Raw genomic sequence first — 23,761 nt, 5'->3', positions numbered from 1 at the left:
ACTGGCAAGCAGGGGGTGGCACAGCAGGGCGGGCAAGGAGGGCGCTGTCTCTCTACCACCTCCGCCAGGGTGCAGAAGGCCACGTCCGCAACTGATGGAGCTCCGAAGGGAGCACGCTGCCACCCAGGTGTCAGGCTGTAGTGTGTGCCCTGCTCCTATGCCAGGACCAGACGGCAGCAGTGAGCACACCTGTGGGAGGTGTGCCCTGGGAGAGGAACTCCTCAGCTGAGCTCTGAGAGGAGCTGAATAGGTTGAGGAGTATCAGGGAGTCTGAGCAGCAGATAGACTACTGGAACAACACCCTATCATCCCTGGGATATGTCAGGCAGACAGGGCGCATGATACAGAGGATCCCATCCTCTCTCTTGACCCAGCAGAAAGTGGTGACTTAAGGGATAGAAGGAGAATGGTGACACAGTCCTGCAGGCACATCTCCTCCATGACTACCTCACCTTCCCAGGTGCCCTTGTACAATAGGTATGAGGCTCTGGAATTGGAAGGAAACAATGATGAGGACGATGGTCCATCTAGGTTGGAGGTGTCACTAAGGTGATGCTGGCCTGTGTCCTGCATCAAACCCAACTTATCTTAAGATAAAAAAGGATGGAGTCTTTTTCATAGGAGTCATAGGAATCTTCTGAGGGAAAGAGAAGGCCCGGTTTGCTGACCCGACCCACTTCTTAGGGAAGTCTGCTGCCTCCCTAGGGCCCAGGTTAAAGATGTGATGAGAAAACTTCCTACCCTTGTACAGTTTTCTGATTATTTTCCATTATTGCTTTTTCATGTAGGCAGCAATGAAATTGCAATACGAAATCCGAGGGCAATCAAATGAGACTTCACAGCCTTGGGGTGACTGGTTAAGGGTTCAGGAGCACAAGTAGTGTTTTCCTCTGTTCTTCCAGTTGCAAACTGTTCTTCCAGTTGATGTTGGAAGAAACAGACAGACCCAGCTGATCAATACCTGGCTCCGTGACTGGTGTCAACAGCAGAATTTTGGTTTTTTTTGATCATGGGATGGTCCACATGACACCAGGCCTGCTAGCAACAGATGGGGGTACACCTTTCTCAAAGGGGAAAAAGGATCTTCACACAAGAGTTAGCAGGGCTCATTGAAAGAGTTTTTAATTAGATTTGAAGGGGTAAAGGGATAAAACCATGCTCACTGGTGATAAGCCATGGGATGGTGTGCCAGTGCGTGAGAGACAGTGTGCTAGTGAGGTTCTTCAGTCTGCTCCACCATGTGCTGAGTACACTGGAGCACTTTTGAAATGTCTCTGCACTAATGCATGCAGCATGAGGAATAAACAAGAGAAGCTAGAAGCTCAAGGCGGGCGACCGTCCCACGCTGCACTGGTGTGTCCCCATGTTGAGTACTGTGTGCAGTTTTGGGTGCCTCAATATAGGAAGAGCATCAAACTTAGAGCGTATCCAGGGGAGGGCAACCAAGATGGTGAAAGGCCTGGAGGGCAAGACTTACAAGGAGCAGCTGAGGTCACTTGGTTTGTTCAGGTTGAAGAAGAGAAAACTGAGGGGTAGCCTCATTGATGGCTACAACTTCCTCAAGGGGGGCAGTGGAGGAGGGGCTGCTGATCTCCTCTCTCTGGTGACCAGCAACAAGACATGAGGAAATGGTACATCAGGTTGGACACTAGAAAAGGATCTTCACAGAGACAGTGGTCGGTCACTGGTACAGGCTGTCCACAGAAGTGGTCACAGCATCAAGCCTGTCAGAGTTCAAGGAGTATCTGGACAATGCTCTTAGTTGTATGGTTTAGTTTTAGGTTGTCCTGTGAGGAGCACAGGGAGTTGGGCTTGATGATCTTTATGGGTCCCTTCCAGCTTGAGATATTCTATGATTCTATGAATTCTATGAGCAATTACAATTTTAGCCATGTCTTTCCCTGTAAAAGTGTCTCAAATTTTATAGCACACAAGGCTGTAAATGTGTGCTAAATGGCCACCCCTGTGGCCAGTGGCTATTGCTCTGTGGCTTTTTTTATTCTGTTTGTGTTTTCCCATGGGCTGAATGGAAAGTAACTGCTGAGAGCAAACCACAAATCCTGCTGTTACAGACTCTGTTCTGACCAAAATTCTTCTCAATTGTTCTTCATGTGTGTTTTTCAGATGTGATGATGAATATTTAGTGCAGAAAAAGAATGAGTAAAAGAGTCAAAGGTGTTCATTCTTGCAAATATAGGACAGATTTTTATAAAAGCCCTTTTTTTTTTTTTTTTGAGTATCCCAATACAATAAATGCATTTTGAACACTCCTGAGAGTCGTAAAACTGAGAGCAGCGGAGTTTACACTACTGGAGCTAAACTTTTCTCTGGCTGTGAATGTGTTTCTGATAGGACGTAGGAGCCATAAAAGTAATGCCTGTGACAGCAATTAAAATTTAGGCTTTGTAGGGGTAAACACCCTCTTACCTCTTAAAAATGTTTATGCAGTCAAGGAGACAGCTTTCAATTTAGGAAATACCAACATTTTCATCCAGGGAAGAAAATAGAATCGCTTTTTCTGACAAAACCAAGAAACAAAGCTGAGTTGGAAGCTCTGAAGTGTGTTCCCTGCTTGCTCCAGTGCCCTTACACTCGTCCAAAGCAGAAACTTAGTTCCCACAATTAAATTGCTGTTGCCGTATCACCAGAGCAATGATGATGGCAGAACAAAGTAGACTCCGTTCATGGGTTGCCTTGAATTTTTCAATGTATGTTTAGTCCCATTCAATACTGAAAACTTTTTTTTTTCATTTTCAATGAAACAGAGGCTCCAAAAAGTTAGCTCCAACTTTTTGTGTTTAATTGTGTTTAATTACAACACAAACCAGAACATTTGCTTTTAGAGTGAAAAATGAGCTAATTCAAGTAGTATTAAACAATTGCTGTTACAACCAAGCAACAAAAGAAAGAAAAATGCGACGGTAGACTATTTCAGGTGTTGTATATTTGATAACAGTTCCCCTCTCCTCATGTTGACCTGTCTGATAAAATTGACCCCACGGCTGAACTTTGTTGAAAGATGACCCTTATAAGTGCAGACACCCACGAAGATTCGGGAGAATTGAGGTACATGAGAGTGTGTTCTGGTGAAAATTGTTCACACGAGTGAACCTCACTTGGGAAGAATTGCAACAACTTTGCCAAGCTTGCCTCAGTTCCAGATACCTGTCACATGTGGTAGGTGCAGCAATAGCATACCCAGTTCTTTGTCTTACTGATTTTCTCATCTTAAGTGTATTCTATGCATTTTAGAGTAACACCAAATTCACATCCTACTTCCCGCTGTTTCCTTTCCCTCCCGACTGCTTTCTTTTTGGCATAACAAGCCCTTCTGGCACACAATACCGAGAAGGCAGTTTACATGCAGGAGAACAAAGGTTTCACAATTTGAATTTCTCAGCTATGTACTTTATACAGAAGAGCATGTTTGGCACATTTTCCATAGGGAATGAACCAAAGCCTGCTGTCTGCTGTACATTATTATAATGGGAAGTGTCCCTTTATGGGATCTTTAATATTTATTTTTATAAGCTAACATTATGAAGGCTGAAACTTTGTCGTTGCTATTTATACTGTATTTGTGCTTTGGGATAAAAAAGAAAAGCATCTGCATAGAAAAGGCTTATGGGAACTGTTCGTACACTGAGATTTTTCATCTTGGGGTATGAAATGTGTTATATAAAAAGCACCAAGAAATCTTAATCCTGTTTATGCTTCAGAACTTCCCTCTGGGGTTTAAATTTTTCTGACAGTGGAGACTGAACTCTTTATGAAAATATTAACAGTTAGAAAGGATTTTCACATTAAGTGAAATCAAATCATTGCATTTTATTCAGAATGAGATTGTATAGAGTGGCTTATATCGTGTATTGCTTTTATGCATTTTCACTACAAGGATTTAAAAAGACAGGTGTAAATGTCAGTTCTGTGAAGAAACGCTGTGTGGCAGAGTGTCTTCCATTAATTTCTTCATCAAGTGAAAATATTTTACTGATAATGCATTTAAGATTGCAACAGTAATTAGCTATTCATTGAAGTTGCTAAGGTTATTACCATATGTATTTCTTCTCTTCTTCCCCCGTATTATTTCTATGTAAAAAGAAATTCTCCTTAGCTGAGTGGCTTCTTCTGCCTGTTTTGCCCCATTTGCAAGAATGATGTGTAACTTGTGTTCCATCATTTTGTTTCTACTATGCAGGAGGGTATTTAAGGAAAATAAACAAATATATGACTGAGTCTTTCTAGATATGAGTTTAAAATATTACAGCAGAATTAGGGGATTGATGTGATTGCTGTAATCTGAAAAAATAACAACAAAGGAAGGGTAGAGAAGGAACTACGTGTGCCAAATGTTAAGTCAGTAGTATATTTTTAATATTTCAAATGTTTTGCTTCTCAAATTGAGAACATTATAACAGTTGTATACATATTGTTATTTCTAGTATGCAAGTGGCAAGTTACTATGAAGCTCATCTGGGAAACAGTGAGTCTGAGAGACTGTGTTTTAATTAATTTCATAGGCAGGAGAATGAATTTAGAATTCTTACAAGCAGTTTGACCTAAGCATAAAAATTTTGCTAAATTAATTAGCAGGAAGGGTGAGAGCTCCAGGCTCTGGTTCCAGGAGTAATTTTCAAACATTGTAGCCCAGATAAACTTACAGCTAGATTAAAATAAAACTTTATCCCTTGCCAGTGGCAGCTTCCTTGAGGCATGGGTGCATCATAGCAGTCCTTATCTGTGGAAGAGCTGCCTTAGAAAAATGTTAACTGACAGCTTGGTAAAATGGCTAATTTCTAGTATAGTTCCTATCTCCATTTTCCTAATTCGTGCTTTTTGTTTTTTAATATAGTACCCAGTTATGTGTTTCAGAACTCTTTGTTTTTATCAATGAAAGTTTATTTATTTTGTAAGTTCTCTAGAACGTATAATGAAATCAAGTAAATCTGAGAGTGATGGTTTCATAAAAGCAATAAATCTGGATAAATTTACTGAATATAAATTCAGGATCTTACCAAGAATTCTTGCTTTTTCTGTTTGTTTTTTTTTTTCTTTTTTTCTGAAGGGATGAAAAGGTATAAAATGCCAGTTAAACTCCTCCCTTGTTTGTTTTCAAGTACAAGTACAAATGAGCACAAATAAATTCTTTGAACCATTTTTCACTGATTAACTTGCTTGTCTTATTGAAATGCTTTGGTTTCTTTTTCAGGGTCTGACATCAAACTTTTTCAAGTCAGCTTTGATGAGAAACATGATCTGTCTATGCCCGAGGTTTCCATCTGTATGCGGGTGGCAATAATTCGCCATTTTTCTTGGCTGTCAGTTAGGACTTGACTGCCACTGTGTACTTGTATTGTAGTTCCCACTTGGGCTTCTTGGAACTATATAATATCAGAGGGGATGCTAAACTGAAGTTGAGCCTAAAATACCTACATTTAGTCTGCTTTGTCCTGTCACTTACATGTGCTTGGACTGCAGGACCAGGATATGTAGCTTGTAAAGCAGGATTGTCATTCTCTCTTCGTGGATTTTGAGTGGTTATTGGTGATAAAGTAAGGCACAGATGTGAGTGTCATTCCAGTTGCCTCTCTTCAGTGAGGGTTTCTATTTCAGCTTCCGTGCTCCGCTTCCTTATGAGATGCTTGTCTTGGTGTTTATTTGTCTTTCAATGATTATTGTTACTACTAGGAAACAGTGGCGTGTAGTGAATTGGTGATGTAGTGGGGCTCTTGGGCTTTGGCACATGTTAGGATTTTCAAAGTACGGGAATAACAGGTCTTGTTATCATAAGTTTGGAAAGAATATTCAAAACAGAAGGTGTATTTCCTGTTTTTTGCATTCAGGCAGCAAAGACTCTGTTATTGTCCTTCTTTGCTTCCAAGCAGCTCTCCCTAAAGAGCAGGGAAAAATGTCACTTACATCTTCAAACGATATTTATATTTCTTATGACTGCATTGCCCCAGTGAGTTCTAATGCAGAATCCTCTTCCCTTCCCATTGTCCATTTGCAAGGTTTTGTCTCTTGAAAACGAGTGCAATGGAGGATGTATACGTAAACGTTAGAAAACAGTAGCAAGGCAAACCGTTCTTGAGTGTCTTTGATAAGATCGAGGAAACAAATGAATAATAAGGCTTTTAGCCAGGTGTGTTCACCTAAAACCACTGAAAATCGCTCTTTACCATCTGTCTGACATTACTGGAATGTGTTTGGAAGGATAGTTTGGGGGATTTGCAGCACAAAATGAGGTGATAACTTCTCTTGTATACCCTCTGCTTTCACATGCTAGTCCTTGAGGAAGGGAGTGTTTCTTTATTATATGCCCTTTCTGTTGTTCTGCATGTTTTCGCCTGAGCTGTTGCATTGTTGCTGTGGGTGGCTGAGAGCTTCCTCCTGCTCTCAACTACCTAAGTGCAATTTGTACATGTATGACAGGAATCTTTGATCAGTCAAGATACAGCGTTAATTACCTCATGCAGTGAATACAATGTGTTGAGATGGTGAGGTTGCATAAGATAAACCCCACACTTTTACATAAGTGGAACTTGTTTTTTTCACCTAAAAATTCCCTTCATCAGCAGTAGCCTTTTTCACATCAGATAGATTGCAGTGTTCTGTTACATGAAGCTCCTTCTCTTATGTATCTAAGTCTTTATCCTAATTTCTGCAACCATGAAATAGAGGGAGGCAATAAAAAACATTTTAATGGGAATGCTCTTTTAGAGCTTCAGAATAACTATTTAAAAATATTATAGAATCCTAGAAAACCAGGTTGTAAGGGACCTTAAGGATCATCTGGTCCAACCTTTCTTGCCAAAAGCACAGTCTAGACAAGATGGCCCAGCAACCTGTCCAGCTGATTCTTAAAAGTGGCCCGTGTTGGGGAATCCACCGCTTCCCTGGGGAGGTTATTCCAATGGCTGATTGTTCTCATCGTGAAAAATTTTCCTCTTGTGTCCACCCTGAATCTCCTCAGAAATAACTTGTACCCATTACCCCTCATCTTTTCCATGTGACTCCTTGTAAAAAGGGAGTCTCCATCTTCTTTGTAGCCACCCTTGAAATCCTGGAACATGGTGATAAGGTCTCCTCTAAGCCTTCTTTTCTCAAGGCTGAAGAAACCCAGTCTCTCAGCCTTTCCTTGTATGGCAAGCTTCCCAGTCCATTGGTCATCTTGGTGGCCCTTTTCTGGACCCTCTGCAGCCTGTCCACGTCTTTTTTGCATAGTGGGGACCAAAACTGAACACAGTATTTGCGGTGTGGCCTGACAGGTGCTGAGTAGAGTGGGTTAATGACTTCTTTATCTTGGCTGGTGATGCCCTTGTTGACGGAATCCAGCATCCTGTTGTCTTTCTTTGCAGCAGCAGCAGCAGCAGCGCACTGTTCCCTCATGCTGAGCTGGTTGTCCACGAGGACCCCCAGGTCCCTTACCACAGAGCTGCTCCCCAACCGGCTATATCCCAGCCTGTGCTGCACTCCTGGATTATGTTTTCCCAGGTGCAAGACCTTACACTTGTCCTTGTTGAACGTCATAAGGTTCTTGTTAGCCCACTCTTCCAGCCTATCCGGGTCTTCTTGTGGGGTGGCTCTCCTTTCTGAAGTGTCCACTTCCCCACTCAGTTCAGTATCGTCAAACTATAAAATTGGGATTAGTTCACTCCTAGAGCAGGAGCAGCTCTTATTCTTTTTAGGTGTGATGGAATCACCCTTTCCTTACCTCCCCCTGCCCTGAAGCCACTGTGCAGGCACAATACACTTCTGATTGTGGTGTGCTGTGGTGTTGGGTTTGACGTTGTCATGTCCATTGGGCCTTTAACACACATGAGTAAAATGATTGAGAAATACTTGACCAAGTTGACCCATGAATGTTCTGGTAGGGATGAAGCCTACGATACCCAGTGTAAGAGCTGCCCCTACTCTTCAGGTTTTTTAGTAGAAGGTAGCTCTCTTTTTTAAAAGTCCCCTGCTTTAACTCTGCTTTGTGACTTTAAACGCTGATGGCAAGCTAACTGAAAATGGATTTTTTTTCCACTTAGATGTTGAAATTTGAAATTCAGTGGAGAGAGTCAGGAGAGACCACAGTTGAAGTTACACAAGTAGTGTGATAAGCTCTGAATGCCTCAGCAGAATATGAAATTGCTTTTGATCTCCTCCTGAGTTGGAACATGCACAGAGATAGCCTACTCGAACACATGTGAAATGGTGTCTCCTGGGCTGGGAAGAGGATGCCCTTCAACAATACCTCCCTATACGTTCACTGTACATTATTTCCCTTCCTTTCTAAAAACTTCTCAGTATATATTTGATATGTTATTGCCAGCATTTTGGACGTATGACTGCCATGAAATTTACTGCTCCTCTAGCCAGTAGTGCTAATGAGAGGTTCGGTACTTTCTTTTCACATTTAAGGAATAGTTTATTGTGATGATAAAATGTGCGAATTTAAGAAGGGATATAAAGTAGAAATCTTGCCTATATTAAGTTATTAAAAGTACAAATATTTCTCATATAAGAGCAGTAGCCCCAGGTATTATTTGTAATTGATTTTTCTAAATTTGTACTGTTAAACTAGACAATGTACTGCTCAAAGACTTGAAGAGATTTTTGCTAGTTTTGAAAGAGAAGTTTGCATTTCAGTAGTAAATAGGTTTATGTATTTTAACTTATGTGTACTGTAATAAGCAGTGCACCTATCAAAGGCCTTAATTGTTTTTGCTGCCAATATCAAGAATAAAAGAGGGAGCATGTACCAGATATTCATAAAATGACAAAACTGCTGGCTACCACACATCTCTAATACTCATTTTGCACCTGTTTCTATTGATAACCTTATGGGCCCATAAACAGAAGAACTTTCAGCTTGGTTTAGTTTGGTTAAATTCCAGGAATCTTGTGGATAAGGACTATGTATGTATTTTCCAACCTCCACAGCTTTCACTGGTTTCAGAGATGAGCATAGAGAGAGACAGAGACAGGCATAAATGTATCAATCAAGGTGTGGAACTGCTATTTTATCACCTTGATTATTCCTTGACATTTTCAACTGTAGTTACCCACTGTGTGTCTTGAAGCATTGAATTTAATGCTGATTAAAATACCAAACTTTTCTTTTTAAAAAAAAGGTGTATCACATACAAAATTGGAAAGGAAGTAATTAAGTATAGGATGCTCAGCCTGTTGTTTTAGATGATGCTGTGGGGAAAAATGTCATCTACACAAATAACATTACCAGTAGTCTCACTTAGTCAGCCAAGCAGGATAAAAACAAGGAATAGTAGAGACTAATAAAAATAGACCATCGTAAACTCTCTTCCTTAAAACTTTTGCTTGTTTCAGTGGCTGCCTCAACAATTATATTGATACTGCAGTCTCTGCGATAAATATCCAAGTGACTTCTCTGGTTTGTGTTCTGAAGAGACCATCATTTATTCTTGTGTAGCTTAATTGTCCTTGTAGGATCCACAGGGTTCCTCTCTGTTGGTAGTGAGCTGATCACCGTTTGTAAAAAGCAGGCTTCTAGTCTTCCGCTTAAAGGCGTGAGAATTGCAATTATTTCTTTGGTTATCCTCACTTATGTTTTGCTTTAAAAATGAAATGAATGTTTTTGTGCCTTCTGCTTTACATTTTCACGTTATCTCTTCTCTTTCTTATTGCTGTGGCAAGAACGTATGGCTTGTGACATGCAAGACTTGCATGTCAAAAACTTTTTGACAGTGGTTTATTCTGAGGAGCAGCAGTAAAGATCTGCTACCTTTCACCATGCTGTTTTGGAGAGCTTTGCAAGAGCAAATCAGAGGTCCAGTAGGTTTGGATTGGCTCTTCACTGTTTTCTGACACATGGATAAAGGTGTTAATAGTCTGTCTTACAGTTTTTGCCTCCATTTAAATGAGTTGCTTCATTTGTCTCTTAGTTATTCCTGTGGAGGGCTTTATTTAGGAATGATGGGGTGAAGGAGGAACCATCTGCATTCAGTTAATGAATTCTTACTGTATATTCTGTTTTCTAAAAAAAATAATTGTAATATTACATGACTTATAAAGTAATTTAGAAGATATTTTTGCTGTGCCCTGATCTAGGATTTTCTGTTTCCTTGTCTTTTTCCAACATTGCATTTGTTCTTGAAAATTAAACAAAAAGCTTGGCAAATGATGTTGTGTAAAAAAAATGCAGGTTGCAACCCATCAGGCTTCATTTTGTCTGATGAATGATACTAAGATTTCAGAATGCTGCTTCTAGAACAAATAAAAATGCCTCTAAGGGAAAACTTATTTATTTAATTGTCTGCTGCCAGATTTTGCAGGCAAACATTGTGTTTGCCATATGACCCTGGTCAAGCTGAAAATTTATTTCAGCAAAAGATAGACAGTGGTTCTATCGGGAAGAAGAAAAACTTACAAATTATACTTGGAGTTTTGTTGAAACCCTCGTACTAGTGATGGTCAAAGGACCTTCTAGATCAACCTGTTTTCAGTTTAGCTTGACTGTGCTTAATTACATCAATTTATTATGCTCGCTGCATGAAACCTTACAGGAGAAGGTAGGTAGTGGCTTGTTGAGGTTGTGTGCAGGGAGATTATCTCCTTTCTGTGTGGAAACACCTCTAATATTTTTGAGACATTACTGCCAGGAGTTAAAAGTGTGGGAGATACAGGTACGTAGACTGTGGGAGAAGGGATATTCTAAGACCAAAGAAGTGAGATGGAATCAAAAATTTCAAGGACAGGTACCCTGTACTCCTTTATATTGCATTGGAGGAATGCAAACAATTCCTGGCCTCTCAAAGAAACAACTAATAATATGCGTTCTGCGTACCGTAGGTCTTTCCTTCCCTCTTCCCTGTCAGAAGCTTTGACCACAGTTTACATCAACTTGCTATTTTAACCAATAAAATATCTTTTTAGTTAGGTGGTAAATATCTTCATAAGTGGCTAGATACAGACTCAAAGACCCATTTTGATTTTGGGGGCCTAAGGACCGTGGATTTAAGTGAATGCTGCTAGCTTCCCTGTGGTTTTGTGACACCAAGATTTTTTTAAGATGTAATTCAGTATCTGGCTCATCTTTCCTTATCAACTCCCCACAAAGCAGGTGAAAAACAGTGTATGTTTGTCAAATATGTATTTGTCAGTCCTACCAGAAAAAAAGAACTTTATCCCTTTTTGACCACTGCCCTTTGCTATATTCACCAGAATGAGCTTGTCTCTCCTGGGAGATGTCACAGTAAGAGGAAGACTTATCATTTTTCCCATCTTTAGACCAAGCAGTATTTGCATTTTGGGCTTTGTTTAAAAGACAATTGAGCAAAGATAGTGATCGGTGTTTATGCGGCTTAGTGTGAATAGAAACCTTCCCCTTTGCTACCAGCTGGCTTATCTGGTTTTAAATGTCAAGTACCCTTCAGTGTGCACAAGGGAGAAGATGAGATAACATTCACATAGGCCCACTTTGGAAGCAGAGGTATGGCTCCAGGAGATGGGTTTTCACACCTCTGTGCAAGCTTTAAAAAGTAGATCCACCCAAACGACCCACAGAGGGCACTTCTGAACATAGTCTGTTCCGTTGTTTATTGTATTGAAGTTGTGACGTTAGTCTTAAGGCTCAGACACCCCAGACTAGTTATACGTCTAATTAGAGGCCCAGAGAAAGTTCCTCTATTCCTAGGCATGTTGTTTGCTTCTCTTTTTCTACAGTTGCTCTCAAAATGCCTCATTGCTTGTTCATATGCGTAAGAAGACAAAGTTCTCTTCTGAAAGAGAAAATCACACTCAAAAAGAACAAAACAAACAGAAAACCCCGACTCAAGTAAAAAAAAAAAAAAGAAAAAAAAAGAAAAGAAAGAATAAGACTGTTCTGTTAATAGCAGGCAAATTTCTTGTTCATCCTTCTGTCACCCCCTCCTAATTAATCCTGTCTCTTTCTCTTCTTTTCTCTTCTGCCAGTATCTGATGCGTAGTTCTGCGACATTTTCCCTCTTGATGCATGTGCACCTTAAAGTGTTCCTACGGTTTTGTGTGTCAGATTTAGAGAACAACAGCCTGGCCAGCAATATGTATGCTAATGCAAGTGTCTGATGGATTTCTGGTCCCTGAAAGCAAAGGCAGGAGGATGGCCCTGCATTAGCAACACAGAGGTTTCAGAGTCTTAAGTCAAGCAATACTAAATTCAAAGATTGTACAATGTCTATATGTGCACAGGCATATCTTTTGAGTTCTTTGTCTCCTGCTTTCAAAATCTATAGACTGTGCTCAGATCAAAATTTCAAACTGTAACTGGCAACAAAGCAGGCCAGAAATTGACATTTTGTGCAACTTGTATTGAAAAAAAAAATCAACTTGCTCCAAAAGCGGGAGTGGTATTGCTAAGTGCCTTGTAAATAAATGAGTTGGCAAGTCCAGTTTTAATCTCAGTCTAGCTGGAGCTTTGGACAGCAAATTTTAACACAATTATTAGGGCTACATGTTATTAATGCTCTCCTGACAAAGAGTTTGCAAAATTAGTAACTAAAAATATTAATTACTCTTTTATGTAATGAACATTTGATGTTTCACAAAAGAAATGCTATGAATTCTATTATAAATTAATAATCTTACTAAATTTTTAATAACTTCCTCAAAGCAACGTTTTCAAGTGTGTTTTTTCATTATCATTTTTGTTGCAAACTTGAATAAAATAATGGTGTAGGTTATAATTACTGTTAAATTAAAAGAAATTGTGTTCTGAATATTACTGTTATTTACTGCTTAAAATTTGAGTATGTGCAGTGCAAAAGATTTCAGACATCAGACATTAAAGTCGAGTCATGGGCCATATGTTTTCAGTGAGATGAACCTTTTCTAAACTTGCATAGTTTAGCACAATACTGCTCTTCATGTTATTCTCAACTTTAAATAAGCCTGGCATTGCAAACTAGGAGCAATTACAGTGACTCCAAATATTCAGGTAATTCAACCGGAGTCCCCAAAGTAGAGAAAGTAACAACCAGAGAGTAAACAACTGATGTAAACATTTAACTTTAATATAACGATCTAAAAAACAAAGTGAAAAGGCAGGGGACCTAATGTCCTGGTAGTGAGAGAGATGAGGCGTTGTAGAGAGAATGAAGCTTCTGATGGGGCATGGTTTGTAAGGCCTTGCGTACCAAGTAATGCTCCATCAACACAAGAATATTGTAAGCAACAAACAGCTCCATGCTGATAATAAGTTTTAGCATGCTACTTCCGTCTGTGTGCCGGTGTACAAACAAATATTTAGAGATATTTAAATACGATCCAGAGATCTGAGCTTTGGGCCTTCCTAGTCAACCAAACTGAACATTTCTTTTGCGTTTGCCTCTGGCCTCAGTTTTGCAATTTTTTAGATTTACTTTTTCATAGCAGATCACATTATGGGGGACAGGAGGGAGGAGGAATGTTTTCTGTAAGAGTGCAGTACAGAAACACTACTGCAGTTCTTTAGTGAAATTAAATATTCTGATTATTTTTTAATGAGTTACTTATAATCAAAAAGAAAAACATTGAGGACCGTACGGGTAAAGGCAGAAAAATCTCTTGTAGGTGGGCTAGTTTCACCATATGATAAAATAACACGCTTCTGCTGTGGCACTGTGATTGATTATGTCATGTAAAAACAAAGCAATTAGGTTAATTTACACATTAATTAGTTTATTGCTTTCTTTTTGTTTGATCTCTAATGTCTTTGTTTGAAAAAAATTGAGCATGTGCTTTTGGAGGTGTTTAATTTCACTAATTAAAATCTGAGCGCGCATGCTGGAACACCTGCCTTGTAAGTGAAACCCATCTGAATGAATACCAGCCCTCTGGTAGTTGGAGAGGACACTTATTAGAAAATAATGCCCCAAGGGTCCTACAGCTTACAAGCTTTTATCCCCATATATAGCTGGGAATTTGTTCTTAATAATTCATTGGCCTCTATTTACGCCAATGGCAGTTTTGTAAGTTGATGCATTGAGCTGTGCTACATTCAGGGGAGAAGTTGGGGGAGCTTTGTGCCTCTGGAACGTGAGTGGTTCCTGTGACTTCTTTGTGCTTGTGGAGCTCCCAGTCTCTTACGTATGTTTTAAGATGACATATATCTGGATGTGAGCTATTTACTTCCACGTTGGGACCTGGCACTCTTCGTAGACAAGATCCAGCTAACGGTTTAGCTCAGAGTTAGATCTACAGTTCTTGGGTAGCTTTTATGCAGTTGCTCTAAAAGGAAGTTTCTTTAGATCTTCTGTTCTATACACTTCATTTATGATCAGTTTTGGCTGCAGCCCAGAAAGCGTATATTATTTAAGTGTGGAAAAAATACGTATTAATTCACGTCTAAGTCTGCCAGGAACTGTTAATCATGAAACAAAATATTTCACATCAGCAAATGGACTGAGGAAGATTTCTTTCTCACTTCTTGCTTGAAAACACTGTTCTTTTTTAGAAGTTCAAGAGCTTCCTTGTGTGGAGTCAGGAGTTGGACTCGATGATCCTCATGGGTCCCTTCCGGCTCAGGATATTCTGTGAGACTCCTTGATAATAGAAAATATATGTACGCACGTGCACACGTAGACACATATACGCTAGTATTCAGCTAGCAAAAAAAATACACCATTTCCAAATGCTGTGCCAGGAACTGCAGGAAGTTTTTTATCATGAAACTTCACAAAATAAATGGTGTATTTAATTAGCCTTGGTGCTGGATTTCTCTTGTTTTGTTATTTTGTTTAAATCAGGCTTTTGAAGTCACTATGGATGTTCATACGTTTGTCAGTGGAATTGGAAATTTTGTATAAGATTAATTCCATAATGTTTCCTAAATACCTTATAGAAGAATCCAATTTAAGCATAAAAAAAACTCTAGTGGATTGCTGTCTTTTAAGAATGGTTACATAGCAACATACATGTTCTGGATTTCTTTATAAATTATGTCCCTAAATCCATTACATGCTTTCATTTATTGGTCATAAAAGAGGATTTAACATAAAAGCTCTTCTAACAATAACATTAAGTTCCAACTATTTTCTGTGATAATGAAATAAGATGGGTTTTAAAGTTGCAGTTTCTTCCTGACAAATTAATCAAATTCCCTACATAAAGGAGGTGGAAGGTATCCTCTGAATTTAAACACAACTCTTTTCTACTCATTAGTCTTCAGCTGTTGGAAGGCAATGAGAAGGGATACTCTTGTTTTATCATATATTTTCACCAAAATGAAGGACCGTTGTGTTGATTCCATTAAAGAGTATTGAATGTTATCTTCACTCAGAAAGCTGTGTTTGTAATTACTGATTATTTTATATTATATTATTGGTTATATATTTTACTATATGAAAATGTATAGAGCTAATGATAAATGTTAGGATTACTGGTTGGAGTTTTCTGAACACCCACAGAGTTTTAACTACTTAATTGTTGCATGGGGCATCCCTTAACTCTAACTGCTCATCTCCGTTGATGTTTTAGTCCTCTTTCTTCTAGTCCTCGGCATTCAGCTGCCACCTAACCCTGTAAGCATGTGCATTTTTGCTAGTGGAGGAAAGTGTATGAGTATAGCATGATAACCTATAGCATAGTAATTAGATAGTTGTATTTGTTCTCAAGCCTTCGTGGTCTAAAGCCAGGACATTTCTGTAATTGGACACAATCCAGGAAGAGTTCCCTGGATCACCTGCCCAGGATGAGGGCAGGTAGGGGTTGGGATGTAAGGAAAGCAAGCAGAATGCTGGAAGTATTCCACTTTGGGTATTTTAGTAAATACTAATTAGACCTTTGAAACTGACTGTTATGCATCTCAGATGAACCTCTCAGCCAACACAAGGTATAATGAATTGCCTGCTTGCATCACAAAAGTGTTCTTAATGCTTAATAGCTTCAGCAAAAGATAATATCTCGGTTTACGCAGCAGTAATGTGGTTAGGTGCTTCCCAAATATTTAAAAACCAAGTCAGACAGGACTCAAAGCAAGTGGCTTGTCTCCTTTATAAAGTATATGAATTTTCCACTTAATTTTCTGGTCCCATTGGAAGTCCATCTTACCTGTCTAACTCATATCTGTGAATTCTGCCAGGCACTAAGCAAATATTTGTTGCAAACCCTGGTGTCCTTTTGTCTCGTCTTTTACTGTACTTAATGTAACGTTACCTTATCTATCTTCCCAACGAAGCCTATACTTACTAACAGTTGTGTAGCTTCTTGCTGGGCACACAAAATGCTTTAATTTTTTTTTTTTTTCATTTGAAATATACATCATTTTGAGCAGCATTTTGAAAAGTCTTGGTAGCAAAAAATGCTGACTTGTGGTAGGAGGTATTTGACAATTTGTTTTTAAGTAAGGGAAATTAGTTTGGTAACTGAATGACAGGAGTGCACTTCTTGTGCTTCTTGAAAGGCAATCATCATATCCAATATCCACTGTGATTTTTCAGCTTTTTTAAACCTTTTTTAACCTCATAAGAACTTGGAAGTTTTATGTTCCATTTGCACAATTTCTAAAAGCAAGACTCAAGTATTTAAAGCAGAGAGCAAAGGTGAGGAGAAATGTTGTTTTGAACTAGAAGGTGACAGTGGCAAAACAGATTTATATTTCTCCTTTCCCCCAGTACTGTAAAGTTTGCTGGGCAGGCTTGAATGCCTGTCTTCTTTAATAGATCAGATGAAAATTTTGTCATTCTAGTCCTGGATCAGCTGAGTCGGTCAGCTCTGTGGAGTGCATTTGGAGTGAGACTTGGAGAGGACACCAGGTGCCTTTAGCTTTTATATGTGCTGAGGCAGTGTCTAGTCAGAAGTATGTAGTGTTTACAAAGGCTGCAGTGCCTGCAGGTGGGTTTATCCTTTGTCAAATAAAAGGCAAACTTTCTTTTTGGTTATAGCCCAGCCAGAGAAGTAACGTGAGTTACTGCTTGCTTTTGTGCATCATTAAGCTATAATTTATATTTCGTATACCAGTTGTAAAGTAGTTTCAAGAATGATCCCCTGCTGAATTTTTTTTTGGGAAAAAAAAATATTAAAAAATTAAAAAGACTCAAACTCTACCAAACTCTCAATGCCCAGCCAGCCTCATTTACTTTTCCTGGTTTGTCTGTAATGCTTTATTTACTACTGCACTGTTAGTACTTGAAATTGAATAAGCCCCACCAGTCTTTTCCAAGTAGCTATTTTTTTGGACGTTATCCAATTACTGTATGATGTTACATTATTTTATTTGTATCACATTTAAATTTTCCTAATAGGTTCCAGGAGGAAGAAAAGGGACGAAATCTCAAGTGTTATGCTTTTGTGTGCTAGATCAGGGGATATAAACACAGCTCTTGACTTCTGTAGAATTTAGAGAAAGGAAAGAAACGCTTGACGTGCCCTTATCAGCTGTACTTTACCAGCAGCTGAAAAATGGAGGGCTTTTTTTTCCTTTTTTTTTTTTTTTATTTTTAATTTGATTCCATATTTCATAATGACCAGGTTCTAGCCCAAAGGAAATCTTTATGGCTGTGATATAAGCCTTTGAAAGAAAAGGGGTTATAATGGAAAAGGCTGACAGTCTCTTAACTTATAGCAGCACTAGCTATTAGAGTTTGTGTGCACATTTGTGTGTAGGTGCATAGTTTGGTAGTGACGGATACTGAACACCATTTCTCTAAAAGGCTGACCTTGAAAAATCATAGCATCAGATGGCCAATAAATGATACACAGTTTCTAAAGGCTGTAAAATGTCAAAAAATATGTACCTTATGACATGGTGTGGTTTAATATTCTGAGATGTCTTCCCTGTAACTTCTGAAGCGTTCTCTGTTAGAACAGAAGTAATGTTGCAAAATTGTGTGAGGCAGAGGGAGGTATAAATTTTGGTGCCAAAGAATGCTAATATGGGTAGTTAGCCAAATGTTTATGTTCTGGTTACCTTTTTATCTTCTCAGGATTGCAAAGGCTGCATTTTCAGAACTGAGTGAGGAGTTTGGCAATTTTTATCCTCCTTGACCAGATCTTGAGAATATTTAGGCACCTAGCACTACACTATTTGATATGCCCACTGGAATATTTAGGAACGTGCTTTTAAAAGTCTATATCTCAGTTCTGCTAAATATGGGGAATCACCATTCTTTGTTTCTGAAATATGTCCATATATTTCAGTTGTAAACTGTTTGGGATAGAACATGTCTCTTACCAAGTGAGATTACTCAGAGAGTAAGATTCAGTCTGGGATGATTGTAGGTCTTGACTCTAATGTGCATCGTTGTAAGAGAGCCACATAGTGCTTTGAACTGAATTTTGGAAGTATTTGAGGTAGGCAGATTTTTCTCTAAAAATCAGAAGTAATTGCTCTTATATGTCTTATATGGCCCAGCCTTTCTCAAAATAGTAATTAGTGATTTTTCTAGAAGAGGATCCCTTTCATCTATTTGCTGTTGGTGAGAAAAAAGAAAAGTCTGGATGAGAGAAAAAAAATGTGGATTGAAGGGTATCTAGATTTGTATGGAAAAGGATTTCAGGATATAACCTCTGTACAGAGATAATAACATTTTTCTAGTGTAAAAGGACATAATGTTTCCTGGTGGGCAAAGTTATGAACAAATAAGAGAGGGTTTTTTTTTCTGAAATATTTCTGAAGATCAAATTCATATGCGTGTATATATGAGTGTGTATATGAATTTTGTAACTATACATATATAAAAATATATGTATGTGTGTATATATACATGATGTATTTATATGTGAATATACGCACATACAGTTGCACACTCAAACACTGAAAATAAGTGATTTAAGGCTTTTTTTTAAGACCCTGCTTTAGAAGATAAGCCCTCAGGGAAGAGAAAAGGTATGTGCAAATCTTCCCATAGAGGCTGTAGTCTTTTGCTCTGCTTGCAGAGCCTTCCTGAGGCCCACAGTGTTACGTGGGTTCTCTTCCGTTAAGCTGGTATCAAGAAGTGCAGACTCTGTGGGACCAATTGTATTAGTTTAGGCTAATTCTGCTATAGCAACGTCATGAGCACTGCTGATGAAATCTAAGAAGATTAAACCCCACATAATCTGGGGATCTTTATGTAAGTGAAGTTCAAATTACCATTAGCTTTTCAAATCATTGATCTGAGGATCAGTAAGAAGGGAAGAATAACTCAAACTAGCTCAAATTGCAAATCTTCGGATCCTTCCCCCCCCCCCCTTTTTTTTTTTTCAGTAAAGCCCTTTAAAGATGCTTTGCAGTAAGAAAGTTGTTCTTGTTCTACCTTCTTAAGGGAAAAAAGCTTTGAAAGGAGCTGCACAATTGTGTCTCTTCCTCAGTTAACATGCAGTTTCACTGGATTTATAGAGGCTATTAAAATGCTAAAAGTCACTGATTGATTATTTTAATGCTATCTCACTATTTCAATAAAGGTTGCTTTTGAAATAGAACTCTGTAATACCTGGGAGAAAATTAAGAGCAACTTCCTATCACTCTTCTCAGCTGTGATTTGCCACTGCATCCACAGTTCATCTCAGACCTTTCGAAACAGGCTGGCTCTTCTTTTGCCTAGGAGTCTGCCTGGGTTTCACATCACGAGCTTGGAGCTTCATGGCTCCATGGCCATGCTCAGAGATTTGAGGTGACATCTACATGGGACGGTTCTTTAGTGCACATCTGCACTACTGACATCCTCCAGAATGGATGGTCCCATCCAATTTGCCTGTACTGACAGCCAAACCATGCCAGGCAATCGTTTGAGAGAGCGATAGCTGCATTGGGTCAGGTCATTTCAGAAGTGCTTTAATTCTGACTGACTTGCAGTGCCCAGGAGCATTTTCCGGTATGGTTTCATTAAAGTAGGGACACAGCCTAAGTGTGTATGTATGTCAAACAAATTTAGAGCTCAGACAGGAGCCATATACTTAAAAGTGACCAAATTACTTTGCTGAAATATTTTATGTTGATAATATTATAGAATTAATATTGTAATTTAAATTAAATGCATTGTCTTTAGTCATTAAAATTAGACCTTTTGAGGCTTTTTATCCACAGTTTCAGAAGTTTGTCAGAGATAACAGTTGCCTGTGAAATGTTTTTATTACAAGAAATGCATCTTTGAAGGTGGAGGGGGCTGGCCATCTGTAAGGAGCTCCTGCGCTATCAGCCGAGGAACCAGCCCCTTCTCCAACTTGGGAGGCAAAGAGGCATTTTACTAGTGAGGGGAAACTTCTAATTTTAGTATGAACTTTTTTTTCCTTGCTAAATCTCTACTGCTGCTTTGAGATGAATTGCACTGGATTATCATAATAATACTGTAATAGACCACCTGGACATTGTTAATAATGAACTTTATGAATTATCAGTTCTGGAATGACTTTAAAATGAGCTTTTTCCTGCAGTGAGTAGAAGGAGTTGTATCAGACAGTGAAGAGTTTTTCTCTCACAGATGAGTTATATTCTTTTCAGATAGTTCAGAGGTACTATATGATCTGAATTCTCACTGTATACTAACTCTGAGTTGCCATCTTCCAGTAGCAACGGAGTTAGATTTTAGACTTTTGTGACCGTGAGTGGTGATATGTTATTATGGTGCTTTTCATACTTGAGTACATGGTTCTGTATTTGAAAAGATGGTAATTTTGTGTGTTGTCAACATAAAGCCCATTGAAATCATTGAAGGTATTTTCTTCAGCTAAAATTAAGATTTGCTGTATTGCCAATACATTTATAGCTTATACATAAACACTGCATCTCTTCCATGTCAGAGGATGATAGTTCTCGAAGAGTACTGCTTGTTTCCTTGTTGCCGGGGCAACAGGGTGTTGCCATTGATGTTGATGCCAGCCAGGTTCTTCTTCATGATAATGTGCTGTAAAAGACTCCTAGGAGGCATTATGTCTTAAGTTAGTCCTTTCTCAGTGTCAGGATGATACCCACGTAAGATGGCTGTTCAGGAGCATGAGGAAGATTAAATTTTGATGGGATTCACAAAGTGAACATGAAGAATATTCTAAGGAATAATTTGTCTCCCAACTTGCAGGCACTGGGCAGGAAAAAAGAGGACGTTGTTGTTTCATATTACTCAATTTAAAGAATATGCTTTTCTGGCTACATAAATCTTACTCAAGTGTAGATTCCAATAGTTTGAATATGGCTTCTTTTATAAACCCTTAAAAGTGGGCTATGAAACTTCAGTTAAAAGTTGTTTGTGTGGTTTATACCTCAGGCTTTTTAAATAAAGGCTATGAATCAGCAGTGGCTTAATATCCTTCAGTCAAAAGCACCTTTACCTTGCTACTTGAAAAGCCTGGATTAGCAAATTTTAGTTCCATTGGCCATCATGAGCATCGGTCTGTATCTGTGATGTCTGTGGTGCATTTCTTGATCTAACACATGGTCCCCGCTGCACATTACATAGCTTGCAAACTATAAAAATGAACCATCCATAAAAGATGATTCTAGTAGCCTCATTTCCGATTTGTTAGTATGGCATTGGGAACCGCTTGTCTTGAGAAATCACATTAATCCCTTTTGGTATGTAGTTCCTCTTAAACCGAAGTTACCTAAGGAAAATTTCATATGGAAAAATATTCTTTTTCTTTGTCCTTCCAAAGTATGGCCATACTTAAAATTCAGAACCAGTTTTGTGTCGCATGAAAATTTAAATGGAACAGAAAATTGGAACTATATATTAGAAGAATAATAATTGTCATTTTCTTCACCACTTATGCTAACATCTTTAATTGTAGTGAATTAATTTAGTATGAATATGGGTGTTATGCATTGCTGTTAACAACTTCGGTAATTCAGTAGTAATTAATATACTACTATTGCACAGTGCAGCCACATTCTCAGATTTATTCTCCATTCAGATTTGCCCTTTTTCTCTGCAGGTCAAGGAGCAAATATGTGCAACATTGCAGTTGTGAATGCTTTCATGCCAGAAAAATCCTTAGTGTTTTTAGTTACATTCTGTTCCACCAAACTGTCAAGTAATCTCTATTTAAATTATTTTTCTACTATTAAACTTTTGACTGATTGTGGCTGATTTCAGCTGATTGAATCTATGACCTCTAGATCATAGAATCACACAGGTGGGAAGGGACATCTGAAGGTCTCTGTTCCAAGCCCTTGCTCAAGGCAGGTCCAATTAGAGCAGGTTACTCAGGGGCTTGCCCATCATATTGTGAATATCTCCAAGGATGGGTGTCCCATAGTATCTCTGAGCTTCTGTTCCTTTGTTTGACCACCCTCATGGTAGTAAGTAAATAAATAAATAAAATTCTCCTATCTGGTCACAACTTCCTGTATGCCAGCTTCTGTCCATTGCCTTTCATCCTATTGCTGTGCATCCTTAAGGATAGCCTGGCTCCATCGTCTCTGCAGCCTCGCAATGGGGACATTGCTCTGGTCAGCAATGAGATTCCCTTCACCTTCTCTGGCTTTCTTAGCTGCTCCTCATTTAGTGTGCACTCCAGCTCCCTCACCGTCTTGTTGGTCTTCACGGGACTTGCTCCTGCATGGCAAAGTCTTATAGATATCTTGCTTTGATATTAAAGGAAGATAGTATGTATGCAGCAAAATAATGGTATTCTGTTACCTCCAAAGTCCATGAAAATCTTTCTGAATCTTTCTGTTTTCTTTAATAGATTCTCAACCGCAACTTAATGTTGTTTTGTTTCATGTTCTGCTTAAATAGCTTCAATAGTAACTAAACTTCAGAGTGAGTACAGTTGAATTAAATTTCCAATTCCATTTTATAGAATAGCAGGTTCATCTTCTGTCACTGGGCAAGCCCAGAAAGGAGTACTTTCTTTGGCAGTTTTCTTTTCTTTTTGAGTTCTAAGTCAAAGTGTGTGGAAGAACGTGATTTAGCTTTTGAAAGTGCATGATAGATTCATTTTTTTCATAAAGCTGAACTGAAATAAAGTAGACCCATAGCAGTTTTGCCCATAGGATATTTTGTTTTAAGAAAATTACTTTCTTTTGAAGAGTGTGGGATAGAGCATGGTTTCAATTCCTGTAGAAAATAGTACATTTAAAAATGCATATTTTATTGCTAATACCGTATGGCTAGATGTACATTATAAAGGACATTCATGCTAGCAGGCTCAAAAAGTGAATGTGTAAAGTGTCTTTAAACTCAAAGGAACAAAAAGCCAAAAATAATTGAGTTCTTTTTCATATTTCAGTGTTGATCTTTCTGTTTTCTCTTGTAAGGAACCTTTCTCTGAAGCTGTCGAAGGAGGTAGACCAAGGAGAAGCCAGGTACCCTCGTGTTAGCCAGCTGGCTGGCAGCCCATCTGTGGAGTGGCCTTTTACTGGTCTGGAAGAAGGTGGAGGTATTGAATCTTTGCCCTTCAGATTGATGTTGCAAGATTGCACAGCTGTAAAGACATTGCTTCTGAAAATGAAGAGAGTTCTTCAAGAGGTAATCACCCACTCATTTGTTAAATTAACAGCTTTCAGCATTAATGAGCTAAGCAGCAGAAAAGGGTCAGAAAAGTTTATGGACTTGATGTCTTTTAATATGTCTTGAATATATGGAATTGATGCAGAAGTATAAATAGCAGTGCCTCAACATGGGGGAGGTCGGAAAGTTTATACTATAGCAGAATTTAACTAATACTGCCATCTTGATGTGCAGAGTATAAAGTTTCTCCCTAGCTTTTACCGTGTCCCCTTTTTGGGAGATGAACTGCTTTAGATCAAAATAAATCGTATTGTTTTCCTCTAGTATTTTAGAGCTTTTCAGTTTTCATACTACATTTATTAATCAGTATGAGGTCACGTGCAATTTATTCAGAGGAGGGATGCAAAGGAAAAAAA

At 38.6% G+C, this 23,761-nt stretch overlaps 1 protein-coding gene across 5 annotated transcripts in view; it reads left to right on the top strand.

The window, feature by feature from the left end:
• Positions 1-23,761, top strand: part of CCSER1 (coiled-coil serine rich protein 1) — a 695,226-nt gene that overhangs the window by 253,054 nt on the left and 418,411 nt on the right. For all 5 annotated transcript variants that reach the window (XM_063336575.1, XM_063336572.1, XM_063336574.1 and 2 more), the window contains exon 6: positions 23,153-23,363. In XM_063336575.1, the coding sequence (XP_063192645.1) occupies positions 23,153-23,363 (211 nt within the window). The remainder of the gene's footprint in view (positions 1-23,152; positions 23,364-23,761) is intronic.

The sequence above is a fragment of the Chroicocephalus ridibundus genome, chromosome 5 (genome assembly GCF_963924245.1).
Source record: "Chroicocephalus ridibundus chromosome 5, bChrRid1.1, whole genome shotgun sequence".
Classification (NCBI taxonomy): domain Eukaryota; kingdom Metazoa; phylum Chordata; class Aves; order Charadriiformes; family Laridae; genus Chroicocephalus; species Chroicocephalus ridibundus.
Note: the sequence above shows the minus strand (reverse complement) of the source record. Positions and strands in the feature narration are given on the sequence as shown.